The 16,209-nt window shown below is 44.0% G+C and overlaps 1 protein-coding gene across 2 annotated transcripts; it reads right to left on the reverse strand.

Annotated features, from left to right (window-relative positions):
- Window positions 1-1,966: 1,966 nt before the first annotated feature.
- THAP1 (THAP domain containing 1) lies at window positions 1,967-16,130 on the reverse strand. Of its 2 annotated transcripts, none has more exons than XM_038403983.2 (3): window positions 15,874-16,130; window positions 13,817-14,018; window positions 1,967-2,858 (listed from the first exon to the last, which is right to left on the reverse strand). In XM_038403983.2, exons 1-3 carry the CDS (start codon window positions 15,942-15,944, stop codon window positions 2,421-2,423), a joined length of 711 nt encoding a protein of 236 aa, XP_038259911.1. In that variant the 5' UTR covers window positions 15,945-16,130; the 3' UTR covers window positions 1,967-2,420. The 2 variants fall into 2 exon arrangements, with proteins under 2 accessions (XP_038259911.1, XP_038259912.1); XM_038403984.2 differs by having other exon boundaries at window positions 13,823-14,018; window positions 15,874-16,121.
- Window positions 16,131-16,209: the final 79 nt, after the last annotated feature.

Consider the following 16,209-nt stretch of genomic DNA (forward strand, 5'->3'; position numbering starts at 1 on the left):
AAGAGCAGGAATCTACAGAAACATTCTTGTAAAAGGAAGAAGAACAAGCTGATGTACTGTACCTCACATCACCATGCATGGTATCAGTAGGTGAACATTAACAATTCTTTAGAACTGACTATGCTTTTGTATTAGCCATTTTTGAACCTAAATATTTCCCAGTTTATTTTAAGTACTTAAGGGTAATAGCAAAAAAACTTGAGTATTGGTTTGCACATTTTTGTTTTATATTTTCCAATGCTTATTTCCCTGCATCTGAAACCACAAAAACATCCCTTATAAAACTATTAAAATGACAAACAATTTGACAAGAGCGGGGGGGGGGAGAGAATAGAAGTACTCCAAAGCTAAACCACACTGTTTGCTAAGTTTCCACGGGGAATGCATACTGAACGTACACAATTAAGCTGAGACCTTAAAAAACTGAGTTTAACAAAAATGCTCTCAGATACTTAAATACAGAAACACTACCAAACAGTAATGAAAGCAGACACAGAATGGTTGATGCCAGAGTATCAAACGGTTTCTAAATTCTATTTCTCATTCTGAAATGCCATGTTCAAAAGAGCAGCGCTAAGGAGAAAATGAAACAGGTATTTTTAAAACCCATCTTGAATTAGAACTGCTAATCAGAGCTAGAATTCACACTGCATAAATTCACAGAAAATCACTCTCCTACTTTCTAATAGATTTGAGCCAAGGGGGTGTGTGTGTATTTCACTTGTAGTGACTAAATCAAGGTCAGCACCGCTGCTTCTCATTAAAAACTAAGATGATAATGAACATAAATGGTGTGATTTCCAGGTCTTGTTAGACATAACACAAATTCAAAGCTGTTGTACTAAATGCATCATTCTAAAGGGGCCCCCCCAACCCTAATCCTGATTCTGCATTGATTTCGGAAGTCACAGTCGGATGCAATGAAAGTTGTGAGTGCTCAGCATCCTTGAAAAAATCAAGCCATTTATTTGGTGTCTGGTGTTAGGCATCTGAGTTTGAAAGTTTTGCTCGTAACCTGTCTCAGATTACCCATTTGTAAAAAGGGGATAATACCGAGCCCCATGCTCCCCTCTGTTTTAGACCATATGGGAGCAAAGTACCCTACACCTTCACCACAAGAGGAAACAGAGACAACGTGGTATAGTCCCACCTTCCACAAAGCTCTCACATCCCTCTGCACCTGGCTCCCCGCATTAGAGACTGTGGCTTATCAGAAGCACTACTGAGAAACAGCCACTCTCAGCAGCATGCTGCCTTCCTGATACCATTCTAAGCAGAAACATAGCCTAACATGGGTTTGATGGAACTTCCAATGCAGCGCTAAACCTGCTTCCTCTGGGGAGTACATCTCCCAAAAGCTACAGCTTCAGAGTAAGATATTTTAACGTTTCCCTCCTCTCATGAGGTTTTCCAAAAGAAGAAATCGGGTGCATTTCATGGGGCTGACTATACACTTTCTCCGACTCACTGGAGTGATGTTGGATTAGTGTTTATACAATGCTTTGACAATATAACATGCAGAGGATTATTAGTTTGAGGTTAGAAAGTTATCCCATCCTGCAAAACGCACAGAATAAAAGACAGGTGGGATTTTCAAAAGTGCCTCTGTTCCCACTGAAGTCTATGGAAGTGGGAGCAAAGTGAGGCAGATGCTAAATGCTTTTGAAAATCTTGCCCTCTATAGCCATCACTTCCAGCCAAGATACTTTTTGCCCACCCAACTCCCAGGCAACCATTCCAAAACTCTGTTATACATTTTATAGTTGTTTAACCTGCATCCTCCCCCTCTTAAAAGCATGGCAGATTTTTAAAATCAAATGCAGATTCTAATTGTGAGATATGTTTGTTAAACATTTTTTCAGTTTATTAAAACTAGACACTGAAGGGTTAGATTTTCATTGGTAAATGTCAGTAAATGACAATTTCATATAAACGAATGGAAAAATATTTTCATCAATAATCAAAATTACTGCTTGAGAACTTATTAGTGATTTAAGGACATTTACTTTGTATATTTTGACATGTAACGTTGACAATTTGTGTTTTAACAGTCATAGTGCAATTCAAAAAATTGAAGCTTTATCTACTGTCATTAAACAATTATCTGACCCTCCCCCCCATAAGTTTGCACAGGAGTGAACATTTAAATTATCAACAACAAAAAAACCTTAAAAATAAACAAACATTGATATTTTCCATCAATATTACAAAAAAAAATTAATTCTGCCAAGCCTAATTAAAAGTGTTAAAAGCTGCAATGACAATGAACAAACTGTGGTCTATTGAGTATTTTATAGCTTCTTTATTATTTTTAGAATGGTTTTACACACAATTAGAGAGCATTTGTTTTTAAACTGAACTTCTGTGTTAGTCTGAAGAGCCTATTTGGCACTGCCCCTTTAAAATTAACGTCAATATTTTTATGCAGGTACTTCTACGATTTCAAAATAGTCATTAGGTAGAATCACATAGCCTTTTCCTGCCACTATATCTTTTTCCTTCTGAAACTGAACTATCTCTCGCAATTTTTCAATCTGTCTTTCTTGACGTCTGCATCGCTGCTGCGCTGTCTTGAGCTTCTTTCGCAGTTTTTCAACTTGTTCCTCCAGCTGCTGAATTCTCTTTCTTTGATGTACTGTATCCTCCACGGTATAGTTGTGATCACAGAAAACGGCAAGATTATTAGGGGTCTGGAGAGGAGGCATTAATAATCCAATACTTGGATCTACCAATCTTGCATCTATTTGAGGCAAAGGAAAGGAAGGTTGTGGTGGGGTAGGTGGTAGCAGAGGAGGGGGTGGTGGAGGGGGTGGTGGTGCTGCAGACAGATCTTCGGGTTGCTCTGTAAATTCTTCAGTCTAAAACAGCAAGACAGAAAGTACATTTTAATCTGTTTTGTGAACGGCATATCTAATTGCCACATTGTAATCTGTATGCAACAGTTTCAGCACCAAGCTGACAATGCATTAAGCATGGCTGAAATTAGTAAATGAAGGTGATAAGCACCCCCCTTTTTAGCATTAATTCTGTTCATGAAGTTTGATGGCCTACGTTTTCAAAAGTGACTAGTGATTTGGGGAACCTCAGTTTTCAATGCTCAGTTTGACCTACCCTAAAGGCTTAAAAGTCTCAAGCTGGACACCTAGAAATTGAGGCAACCAAAATCTCTAGTCACTTCTGAAGACTTTGTCAAAACACTTATAAAATTATAAACTGTCCAGTCTTTAACTCCACCACATGGTTGAAGGGTTATCAGCTGCAAGAACTCATTTAGTCACTTTAACCTAGATACCCTTGGTGTACTTATCTAGCACAGATGGAATGTGCCAAGTCCCCCTAAAATAGGAAATGAACAGAGGGAAGATTTAAATCCTTTCTGCCCCAAAGATACAGAGAGCATTCAGAATTGCATCTGTTTGAACTCTTACATGAAACAGTGCTCTTGAAACACAACAGTAAGCATATCCAGTATCTAGCAAAAACAGCTAAGAACTTCTTGGCGAAAGATGCATTGAGCTAGAAGTCAATTTTGTAACTGTCTGCTTTGATGGTCTCAATGCGTTTAATGGCCTTAACAGTGTCAGAGTCAGAGATGCCATATACTTCATCCAAGTACTTGCAGATTACATAAACTGTTGCCAAATCCTCAGAGCACAAGATTCTAGGGATATGTTTATACTACATAAGTACTGTAGGCGCTTCCTACATCGACAGAAGAGGTTTTGCCATCGATGTAGATAATCCACCCCTCCGAGAAGTAATAGCCACAAAGAATCCTTCCGTCAACCTAGCTCTGTCTACAGTGAAGATCCAATTTACCTAACAAGATGAAAATTTTTTCACAGCCCTGAGCAATCGAGCTAGATCTAATATATAGGTGTAGACCATGGAAATACAGCACTATCCAAGACATCCTTGCCAAGCAATTTAGTGTCTGTTTTTAATCTACTCCCTTCTGCATAAAGAAAATGAGTACTTGTGGCACCTTAGAGACTAACAAATTTATTAGAGCATAAGCTTTCGTGAGCTACAGCTCACTTCATCGGATGCATCTGCATAGACTATGATATTAAGCAGAGTGTAACTGGAAAGGCAGTTTTGCTTCTGGTGTTGATTTAAAGTTTCTTGTAGGTGCCCATGTATAATCAATCAGTATACATTAGCACAACTTCAATCTGACAATCCCAGTTGTATGCCTCAGATAAAATGAGCCTATGTTTTTGTCACAATGTATCTTTTAGCCTCACACATGAAGATGTCAAGCATTTTGATCAGGTCAAACTTGTACTAGTCAACTGTAATTCTCAGAGCCCCCTTTGTGGGGAAGATTGCAAGGAAAAGAGGAAGGGGAAAGCATGTCTCTCAGAAAGCAATTCACCCTCCTTAGGAGCACTTGGGACAATCTGACAATTGCCAGACAACTAGACTTGTAGAAACTGGTATCCTCCAATTCTAGTCTCCACTTTTTGGGTGATGGCACATGGCATCTTTCATAAAAGATCTCCCTCTCAGTATACGTGGCCTGCTCCTTTGGTAATCCATCACCGACATATTATGGGCGAATTCAAAGCATTTCTTATACCCAATGAAGTTTTTGTTCCAAAGATCCTAACAGAAAAAACTGCAACAGGTATTAAAACGAACAGTATTACACAGCCTTTTACATAAAGATCATCAATCTGAACCCTGCTCTGAGAGTAATGGTTACCACTATCTATGGTCATTTTAAAACCTCTAGAAATGAGCTGGTAATATCACAACAGCTCCGAGTGAACAGCTGTGCACATCGCCAAATCCACCTCTACAACTGACGCTAACAGGCATCCTTACTAACAGTACAAAAAGAGGGGCCAAGGAATGAATGAGCACAGAGACAATTACACTCTGCTCCCTAGAAGTGGTCCATCCACATGGGTTGAGGCACAGTGGCCAGATGCAGGAACTTGAGCTTCCACTGATCCCGATATATTTGTCCTGTGGCAGCTTTTGAAGACTAAAAGAAGTACTGGTGTGCCACCCCACCTCCTGGGCAGCAACTTGGTTAGAATATTCTCCATCTCACCCTTTCTCTTGTGTATAACTTGGCTCCCACCACACATCTTTTCTATCAGGGAAACACAATCAGAGAAGAAAGTATAAAGCAAGTGTATTTACCTGAAAATGGCTCATTTTTTTCTTGCACACGCTGTGTCTGTCTTTCTTTCTTACTAGCTGCCTTCCATTTTCCACTTACATTCCCTCTTTACTTCCAGGCTATTTTCTTTATTTTCCTACTCTCCTATGTGCCACTCTTCCTGCGTGCCTCTCTCCCCATCTTTTTCCCCATCTGTCATCCCTCATATCTCTTTGAACTTTTTCTGCTGTTCTTCTGCTATCCTCACCATCCTCTCTGTTCCCTTCTCAAAGGGGCGAGCGAAAGGAGACTTATTGGTGCATGTATTATCTCCCTTATAGAAGCTAGGAATCCTCCAAATCACTCCTGTTCCATGCACTCAATGTGCCGAAGGGGAAGAATTGAATAACGCACTCTTGTCCCAAGGGTAGAGCCTGGGTATGTCATTCGGTGGTGCAATGGGAAAAAAAAACAAAAAACACCACACTTGCTCTGTCAGGAGGAGCTATATTTGATGTTTGGAGGCAGTAACACTGCGTATGTAACAGTCAAGATGTGTGAGGGGTGGGGAGTAGGAAATGCAGAGTTAATATGTATACTTCTATTACATTCCACTTTTTCTTGCACTTCATTTCACTAAAACACAGGCCAAGTGTGTAACACTCTTTTATGAAAAGATATAAGAGTTCAACCTCAGAGCTATGGGATCAAAAACCCTGAATGTAGGAATTAATAAACAGTAGAGCGACCAATAATCGCAGAGTTAAAAGAATAATAGAATACCATTTATTTAAATATTTTTAGCTGTTTTCTACATTTTCAAATATATTGATTTCAATTGCAGCACACAATATAAGATGTACAGTGCTCACTTTATATTTATTTTTATTACAAATATTTGCACTGTAAAAACAAAAGAAATAGTATTTTTCAATTTGTCTAATACAAGTACTGTAGTCCAATCTCTTTACCATGAAAATTGAACTTACAAATGTAGAATTATGTCCAAAAAATTACCGTGTTCAAATGTAAAACAATGTAAAACTTCAGAGCCTACAAGTTGGAGTGTTGTTCTTTTAAGACGTCTGAAAGAATGCTCCACACCTCATCCCTCTCAGATTTTGGAAGGCACTTCAGATTCTTAAACCTTGGGTTGAGTGCTGTAGCTATCTTTAGAAATCTCACATTGGTAGCTTCTTTGTGTTCCGTGAGATCTGCAGTGAAAGTGTTCTTAAAACAAACGTGCTGGGTCATCACCCAAGACTACTATAAAATGAAATATATGGGAGAATGTGGATAAAACAGAGCAGGAGACATACAATTCTCCCCCACCGAGTTCAGTCACAAATTTAGTTAATGCACTATTTTTTTTTTTTAACGAGAGCCATCAGTATGGAAGCACATCCTCTGGCACGGTGGCCGAAGCATAGGAACATTTACTATATCTGACATACAAATACCTTGCAATGCCGGCTACAAAAGTTCTTACTTTCTGGTGACAATGCAAATAAGAAGTGGGCAACACTATCTCCCGTAAACGTAAACAAACTTGTTTGTCTTTGCTGAACAAGAAATAGGACTGCATGGACTTGTAAGCTATAAAATTTTACATTTTTTTTGGTTTTGAGTGCAGTTATGCAACCAAAAAAAACAAAACAAAACACAAAAAACCTACATTTGTAAGTTGCACTTTCACAATAAAGAGATTGAACTACAGTACTTGAATGAGGTGAACTGAAAAATACTATATCATTTTTACAGTATAAATATTTGTAATAAAAAATAATATAAAGTGAGCACAATATACTTTGTATTCTGTGTTGAAAGTGAAATTAATATATTTGAAAATGTAGAAAAACAGCCAAAAAAATTAATACATTTCAATTGATATTCTATTGTTGAACAATGCGATTAAAACTACCATTAATTGAGATTAATTTTGAGTTAATCACATGAGATAACTGTGATTAATCAACAGCCCTAATAAACAGCAGAGAGAGAAAGCGCTCTACAATTCCTTAGTGAACAATTACTACACATACAGACATTTGCAAAAAGCATTAGGAATACTTTTGAATAACTTATTAAATAAACTATTAGGCAGTAAACCTTTTGGTGATCCTTATACAGACTTCCTCACTTAAAAACATTATGCATTACTTTGCACTTATCAGGTGTTGAATTTCATCTGCCAGTTTGTTGTTCAGTTTCGTGAGATCCCTTTGTAACTCTGCAGTCAACGTTGGACTTAGCTATTTTGAATAAATATGTAGCAATTGCAAATGTCTGCATTTCACTGTTCACTCCATTTTCCAGATCATTAATGAATATGTTGAACAGGACAGCTCCTTGGCTGAACCTTTCTTCATTGTGAAAATGGACTATTTATCCCTACCCTTTATTTCTTATCGTTTAACCAGTTATTGATCCATAAGAGTCCTGTTATTCCAGGACTATTTTGTTTCCTTAAGAGCCTTTGGTGAAGGACCTCCTCAAAGGCCTGGTCTACACTATGAGTTTATGTTGGATTTAGCAGCGTTAAATCGAATTAACCCTGCACTCGTCCACACAAAGAAGCCATTTTTTTCGACATAAAGGGCTCTTAAAACTGATTTCTGTACTCCTTCCCAATGAGGGGATTAGCATTGAAATCGTTATCGCTGTTTCGAATTAGGGTTAGTGTGGACGCAATTCGAAGGTATTGGCCTCCGGGAGCTATCCCACAGTGCACCATTTTGACCACTCTGGACAGCACTCTGAACTCTGATGCACTGGCCAGGTGTACAGGAAAAGCCCCAGGAACTTTTGAATCTCATTTCCTGTTTGGCCAGGCGAGCTCATCAGCACAGATGATCATGCAGAGCTCATCAGCACAGGTGACCATGCAGTCCCAGAATTGAAAAAGAGCTCCAGCATGGACTGAACGGGAGGTACTGGATCTGATCACTGTGTGGGGAGAGGAATCCATGCTATCAGAACTACATTCCAAAAGATGAAATGCCAAAACATTTCAAAAAATCTTCGAGACCATGAGGGACAGAGGCTACAGCAGGGACGCAACACAGTGCCACGTAAACCATAAGGAGCTCAGATACCGGTACCAGAAAACCAAAGAATCAAATGGATGCTCCAGGACAGAGCCCCAGACATGCCGTTTCTACGCTGAGCTGCATGCAATTCTAGGGGGGGCCGCCACCACTACCCAACCCCTGTCCGTGGACTCCGATGACAGGGTACTCTCCGCGATGCCTGAGGATTTTGTGGACGGGGAAGATGAGGAGGAAGAGGACGAGGACGAGCTTGAGGAGAGCACAAAGCACACCGTTCTCCCCGACAACCAGGATCTTTTTATCACCCTGACTGAAATACCCTCCCAACCCAACCAAGCTGAAGAAGGGACCTCTCATGAGTGTACCTTTTTAAATACAATACATGTTATAAAAGCAAGTGTTTTTTAATGATTAAGTAGCCCTGAGGACTTGGGATGCATTCGTGGCCAGTACAGCTACTGGAAAAGTCTGTTAACATGTCTGGGGATGGATCAGAAATCCTCCAGGGACCTCTCCATGAAGCTCTCCTGGAGGTACTCTAAAAGCCTTTTCAGAAGGTTTCTGGGGAGAGCAGTCTTATTCCATCTTCCATGGTAGGACACTTTACTACGCCATGCTAGTAGCAAGTAATCTGGTATCATTGCATGACAAAGCCTGGCAGCGTACGATCCCAGTGTTTGCTGGCATTCAAGCAACATCCGTTCTTTATCTCTCCGTGTTATCCTCAGGAGAGTGATATCGTTCGTGGTAATCTGGTTGAAATAGGGGAATTTAATTAAGGGGACATTCAGAGGTGGCTGTTCCTACTGGGCTATTTAACTGTGGCTGAAAAGAAATCCTCCCTGCAGTTAGCCACGTGGGGGGGGGGCCCACTGGCACTGAGCTGTTTGCATTTGGCTAGCAGGGATCTTCCCTGATACCAGCCATGTGGTGGGGGGAGGGGTAAAGCGATCATCCCAGAGAAGTGAATGGGGGGAGGGGGTGGTTAGTTTGGTTTCTGCTGCTGCATGTTAACAGGAAAACCGCAGCACTAAATGGCCAACTCAACGAGCTTTGCTTGGTACGGAAGAGGAGGGCGCTGCTGTTATGAAGGTTGCAGAAGCCAAAAGACTATGGTTTACCACGGCTGCCTGCAAGCCGAATTCTGTTGCCCGGCACTGCATGTGTGATCTCTAACACCAAAGCTGCAGGCACTCACTACAAGATGCAAAATGCGACCTTGTACCAAAATCACGTGCTATGTAATGCAAATAGCGTTGTTCACCGTGAAAGAGTATAGCCATTGTTCTGTAAAATGTATCTTTTTAAATACTTCACTCCCCTTTTTTTCCCTCCAGCAGCTGCAAATGCTTCAAGCCTCCCTCCTCCGTCCCAAAGGCTATCTCAGATAAGGCGGTGAAAAAAACGCATGCGCGATTAAATGTTCTCTGAGCTTATGCAGTCATCCAGCACTGACAGAGCTCAGCAGCATGCGTGGAGGGACACAATAGCAGAGTACAGGAAAGTGGCCGATGAACGTGAGGAGAGGTGGCGGCAAGAAGATCAGAGGAGGCAGGATGCAATGCTGGGGCTACTGCAGGATCAAACGGAAATGCTCTGGCGTCTGGTGGAGGTTCATGAACGGCAGTAATCACAGACTGCTGCTGCAGCCCCTGTTTAACCGCCCTCCCTCCTCCCCAAGTTCCATAGGCTCCTCACCCAGGCGCCCAAGAATATGGAGGGAGGCCCTGGGCACCCAACCACTCCACCCCAGTGGACAGCCCAAACAACAGAAGGCTGTCATTCAACAAGTTTTGAAGTGGCCTTCTCCTTCCATCCTACCCTCCTCCCACACCCCACCCGGGCTACCTTGTGAGTCATCTCCCTATTTTTATAATCAATTAATAAAGAATACATATTTTTTAAACAATAGTGACTTTATTTCCTTTGCAAGCAAGCTGTTATCAAAGGGGGGGGGAAGCGCGGGTGGCTTACAGGGAATTTAGAGGCAACCAAGGGGGCAGGTTTTCATCAAGGAGAAACAAACAGAAGTGGCACACAGTACCCTGGCCAGTCATGAAACTTGCTCAGTCTATAGTTGAACAGCTCCTTACTGCTGTCCAGGGTGCCTGTGTACGGCTTCATGAACCAGGGCATTAAGGGGTAGGCTGGGTCCCCAACATTTCAATATCCCCAACAGTTATTTTCTGGTCTGGGAAGTAAATCCCTTCCTGCAGCCTTTTAAACAGACCAGAGTTCCTGAAGACGCAAGCGTCATGAACCTTTCCCGACTATCCCACGTTGATGTTGGTGAAACATCCCTTGTGATCCACCAGTGCTTGAAGCACCATTGAAAAGTACCCCTTTCAGTTTATGTACTGGCTGCCTTGGTGGTCCGGTCCCAAGATAGGGATATGCATTCCATCTATAGCCCCACCACAGTTAGGGAATCCCATTGCAGCAAAGCCATCTAGTGTGACCTGCATATTTCCCAGAGTCACTACCTTTGATAGCGACAGCTCAATGATTGCATTGGCTACTTGCATCACAGCAGCCCCCACAGTAGATTTGCCCACTCCAAATTGATTACTGACTGACTGGTAGCCGTCTGGCGTTGCAAAATCCACAGGGCTATTGCCACTCGCTTGTGAACTGTGAGGGCTGCTCTCATCTTGGTATTCTTGCACTTCAGGACAGGGAAAAGCAAGTCACAAAGTTCCATGAAAGTGCCCTTACGCATGCGAAAGTTTCACAGCCACTGGGAATCATCCCAAACCTGCAACACTATGTGGTCCCACCACTCTGTGCTTGTTTCCCGGGCCCAGAATCGGCGTTCCACAGCATGAGCCTGCCCCATTTTCACCACAATCTCCAAATTGCCGGGGACCGTGGTTTTAGAGAAATCTGTGTTCATGTCTTCACCAACGTGCTGCCGTTGCCTTCTCGCCTGGTTTTTCAAGCGTTGGTTCTGCATAAACTGCATAAACTGCAAACTCGATAATACACGAGGTGTTTACAATGGTCATAACTGCTGCGGTGAGCTGAACAGGCTCCATGCTTGCCGTGCTATAGCGTCTGCTCAGGCAATCCAGGGAAACGGGCGCAAAATAACTGTCTGCTGTTGCTTTCACGGAGGAAGGGAGGGTTGACTGACGCATTTACCCATAACCACCGCAACAAATTTTTGGCCCCATCAGGCATTGGGAGCTCAGCCCAGAATTCCAATGGGCAGTGGGGACTGTGGGATAGCTACCCACAGTGCACTGCTCGGAACGTCGACGCTTGCCACGGTACTGTGGACGCACACCACAGAATTAATGCGCTTAGTGTGGATGCATGCACTCTACTTTATACAATCTGTTCCCAAAAATCGACTTCTGTAAAATCAGAGTACTTTCGTAGTGTAGACATGGCCAAAGACTTTCTGAAAATCCAGGTACTCTATATCACCTGGATCACCCTTATACAGATGCTTGTTGACACCCTCAAACAATTCTTATAGATTGGTGAAGCACAACTTCCCTTTACAAAAAGCCATATTGACTGTTCCCCAACAAAAAATGTTTATCTGTGCACCTGATAATTCTGTTCTTTACTATAGTTTCTACCAATCTGCCCGTTACTGAAGTTAGACTCAGCAGCCTATAATTTCCAGGATTGTCTCTGGAGTGTGTTTTAATAATTGGTAAAAAGAAAAGGAGTACTTGTGGCACCTTAGAGACTAACAAATTTATTAGAGCATAAGCTTTCGTGAGCTACAGCTCACTTCATCGGATGCACATTAGCTATCCTCCGGTCATCGAATACAGAGGCTTGTTTCAGCAATCAGTTACATACTATAGTTAGTATAGTTACAGACTAACACGGCTGCTACTCTGAAAACTATAGTTAGTAGTTCTGCAATTTTGTATTTGAATTCCTTCAGAACTTTAGGGTGAATGCCATCTGGGCCTAGTGACGTATTACTGTTTAATTTATCAATCTGTTTTCAAATCCTATGGATGCATCAATGTGGGACAGTACTTCAGATCTGTCACCCAAAAAGGATACCTATCGGGAGTTATCTCCCCCACATCTTTGTTTCTTTACATACATTTCAGTGTAAGTCTGCAACAGAACATACACTCTTGTACACTTTAACACATATACACACTGCCTTCTCATCTTCTCAGTTTCTAATATGGCTTCAAAATATGCCTGTGACACCTGGATTCTCCAGAGCATGAGAAGGGCAGCCTCTCTCAGTTCCCTCCAAAACACATGAGAATCTCCTAAGCAAAAACAAGCAGTTCAAAGATTCTTGAAGTCTGCAGCTAATTCCAGTCCCTGAGCTAATAGCGGACTGCTTAATTGGTATCTATGTAGTGTTGTTGTAGCCACATTGGTCCCAGGATATTAGAGAGACAAGGTGGGTGAGATAGTATCTTTTATTGGACCTACTTTCAGTTGATGAAAGAGACTAGCTTTTGAGCCTACACAGAGCTCTTCTTCAGGGACTGGGAAATGTACTCAGTCCGTGTCACAGCTAAATACAAGGTAGAACAGATTGTTTAGCATAAGTAGTTAACACACATTTTCAAGGGACCATTAAGGATGAAGACCGAGGTGTTAGATATAAAGTGATTGCTTTGTGAAAAGTAAAAAGAAAAGGAGGACTTGTGGCACTTAGAGACTAAAATTTATTTGAGCATAAGCTTTCGTGACCTACAGCTCACTTCATCGGATGCAGTGTTACAGGTGATAGGGTGTTTTTGTCATTTATCAGTTTTCTGTGCAAGTTCATTCAAGTGTGTAGTGATTGTCTCATTTCACCCACATAGTTGTTATTGGGACATTTAGTGCACTGGAGACATGTTAATGGGCTACTTCACTTTCAATGGCCTCTTGAAATATAGGTTAACTACTTATGCTAAACTACTCTTCCACCTTGAAAGCTTGACTCTCTCACCAACTGAAGTTGGTCCAATAAAAGATATTACCTCACCCACCTTGACTCATTGGTTTCTAGCAAGATAGGGAACCTATACCTTTACCCAAAGTGAGACAAGTACTGGGACAAGGCCCTCATTTCAGAAACATCTCTTTGGCCCTGCATCAATCAGCTGATGACTCCAGTTCACATATTTATAACCCCATCCCGAATGCCAACTGGCTCAGCTCTCAGGTGGTGACTGTGTGGAACCGCAAGACTGCTTGCTCTTAATGGAAACTTTCCATATAGTTTCACAAAAACAGCTGAGCATTTCTAGTTGTTACCATACCTCTCTTCTAGATGTCTTGGGACCCTTCTAAGTTCTCCTGCTCTCTGCACATGTGCAGAAATAGATGATAAGACTTAAATCCGTATCTCCTTAACACTGCTTCTCTCCCTTCTTTGCATTTTTAAAAAAAATATATACTTATACTGCAGTATTTCATAGAATATCAGGGTTGGAAGAGACCTCAGGAGGTCATCTAGTCCAACCCCTGGCTCAAAGCAGGACCAATCCCCAGTTTTTGCCCCAGATCCCTAAATGGCCCCCTCAAGGATTGAATTCACAACCCTGGGTTTAGCAGGCCAATGCTCAAAGCACTGAGCTATCCCTTTCCCCCTCCCCCCCCCAATATAATTTATGTATACATTAAAATAAATAAATTAAAGTATGTATTATAAAAAAAGAGTTTTCATTTTTACCTTTACCTTCTCACTCGGTTCAGTATAACAAAATATTGTGGGCACGGCATTTTCTTTCAGTAGCTTATTGTTGCACTCTCTTTTAAAGCAATCTGGAGTAAAGTGTTCTGAACAAATGCTGCTATACTTTGTTGGTTTGAAGTTTTTTCTTTTAACAGCAGCTTCCCATTTCTTGCAGAGATCAGGTCTTGTGAGAGGAAACCTGCAAATGAAATGGACCTTCAGCTCCATTTCAAGGTTTTTAAAAAGACAATAGCACTGTAGATATATATAAGACACTTATGACAAAGTACTGGTGTAGCATCTAGAAAAGGAGGACTTGTGGCACCTTAGAGACTAACAAATTTATTTGAGCATAAGCTTTCGTGAGCTACAGCTCACTTCATCAGATGCATTCACTGGAAAATCAATATCCCATGCATCCGATGAAGTGAGCTGTAGCTCACGAAAGCTTATGCTCAAATAAATTTGTTAGTCTCTAAGGTGCCACAAGTACTCCTTTTCTTTTTGCGAATACAGAGTAACACGGCTGCTACTCTGAAACCTGTATAGCATCTAGAAACACTAGTCATGGACCAGGACCCCCGGTGCTAGCTGCTGTATAAACAAGGAACAAAAAGCCCCCTGATACTGCTACATTCAGCACCATTGCTTAGGGCAGGGATGGGCAAATGTTTTGGCCTGAGGGCCACATCAGGGTTGCAAAATAGTCTGGAGGGCCGGGTAGGAAAGGCTGTGCCTCCCCAAACAGCCTGCCCCCTCCCACTTCCTGCCCCCTGATTACCCCCTCAGAGCCCCCAACCCATCCAACCCCCCCACTCCTTGTCCCCTGACTGTCCCCGCCTCCTAATCAACCCCCCCACCCACTTCCTGTCCCCTGACTGCCCCAACCCCTATCCACACCCCCACCCGACAGGCCCCCTGGGACTCCCACGCCTATCTAACTGTCCCCTGCTCCCTGACTGCACCCCAGGACCCTCTGCCCCTTATCCAACCCCCCCCCCCCCGCTCCCCACCCCCTTACAATGCTGCTCAGAGCAACGGGACTGGCTTATTAGAAAGCCTGGGAGGTGGGCGGGGTCAAGCCACACTGCCCAGCAGGAGCGAGAGCGCTCCCCACATGGCATTATAGCTGCAGGGGAGGGGGGACAGAAGGGGAAGGGTTGGGGGCTAGTCTCCCCAGCAGGGACCTCAGGGGCCAGGCAGGACAGGCCCGCAGGCTGTAGGTTGCCCACCTCTGGCTTAGGACCTGATTTTGCAAGCTGAGAAACACAGCCATCCCCTTGCTGGGCATAGGGGCACAATGGGGAGGCACAAGGGGTCACCTGTGGGGATCAACTTGCAGATCTCTGAAAGGACATGGACAGGCCAGAGCCCAGGGGCAGGCTTTTTGCATTATTCAGGGTAATTGAAAAAAAACAGGCCAACATCAGGCCACACAACGAGCCAGTGGCAATGAGGATTTCCATACAGAGCACGGGGCCTCATCAAGCATGTTCACAGGACACCTGCAAAGCGTGAAGAAACCTCAGGCTCGTTCACAAGTTCTCCTACGAAGCTAAAACCAAGCGGTGCAGGTGCCTGGAGCCAGACCCATGAAAGACCGGCGGGCGCAGCCCTCGTTTGCCCAGCGGCTACGCCCCCCTGCGGGCCCCGAGCCCGCGCGCTAGGGCCATGCCACTGAGCTGGCCAGCACACGCCAGGCGACAGGGCTGCCGGCTCCGGGCTCCGAACAGGCACGTGTCCCAGGGTGCCAAGGCAGGCTCGCCTCCACCCCCGGGGGGGCGGGGCAGGCTCTCACCAGCGGCGTGTACAGCGCAGGGCACAGCGCCGACCCCACCTCAGAAACCCCTCCCCCACGCGGGAGGAGCAACTGGGCCAGGCCCCACTTGCGCAGGACAACCCCGGGGGGAGCGCGCTCCCCCATAGCCAGTGCGCACGCGCTCTGGGCCTCTCGCCAGTGACCGTTACTCCCCAGCGCGCACCCTGGACATGGCCCCTCCCCCCGCCGAGGCGCTCTCCCGCCCTGCGCAGGCGCGCTCCTGCCCCGTCCTCACTTGTGGAAGGAGATAGGTTTCTCTTTGTCGTAACGGTTCCGGCAGCGGTAGGCGGAGCAGGACTGCACCATTCTCCCCCGCCGGCAGCCGCCTGCTCCGCTCCAGCACCCACAGAAGAGGAGCGCAAGGACCCAGATAACTCAGTCACTGCCCGGCCCCCATCCCCTTTTCTATTAGCCCCTAGGAGCAGAAAAGGGACACGGCCTCTCCCGACTTCAAGATGGCGCTGCCAGCTTCAGCTCAACTGTCGCGATAACAGCGCATCGCTCTCCTCTATTGGCCGTTCCCCTGCGCGTGGGCGGAGTCTTTCCGATCAGCCCACCAATAGGCGCAGAG

Source organism: Dermochelys coriacea, chromosome 5, assembly GCF_009764565.3.
Source record: "Dermochelys coriacea isolate rDerCor1 chromosome 5, rDerCor1.pri.v4, whole genome shotgun sequence".
Classification (NCBI taxonomy): Eukaryota; Metazoa; Chordata; order Testudines; family Dermochelyidae; genus Dermochelys; species Dermochelys coriacea.

What these genes read in the sequence shown, in the direction of transcription:
- THAP1 (XM_038403983.2), bottom strand. Translation starts at nt 15,944, where the DNA reads ATGGTGCAGTCCTGCTCCGCCTACCGCTGCCGGAACCGTTACGACAAA. An exon ending in AAACCTATCTCCTTCCACAA is followed by an intron (nt 14,019 to 15,873) that starts GTGAGGACGGGG and finishes TTTCATTTGCAG; the next exon opens with GTTTCCTCTCACAAGACCTG. An exon ending in AACCGAGTGAGAAGGTAAAG is followed by an intron (nt 2,859 to 13,816) that starts GTAAAAATGAAA and finishes TTGCTGTTTTAG; the next exon opens with ACTGAAGAATTTACAGAGCA.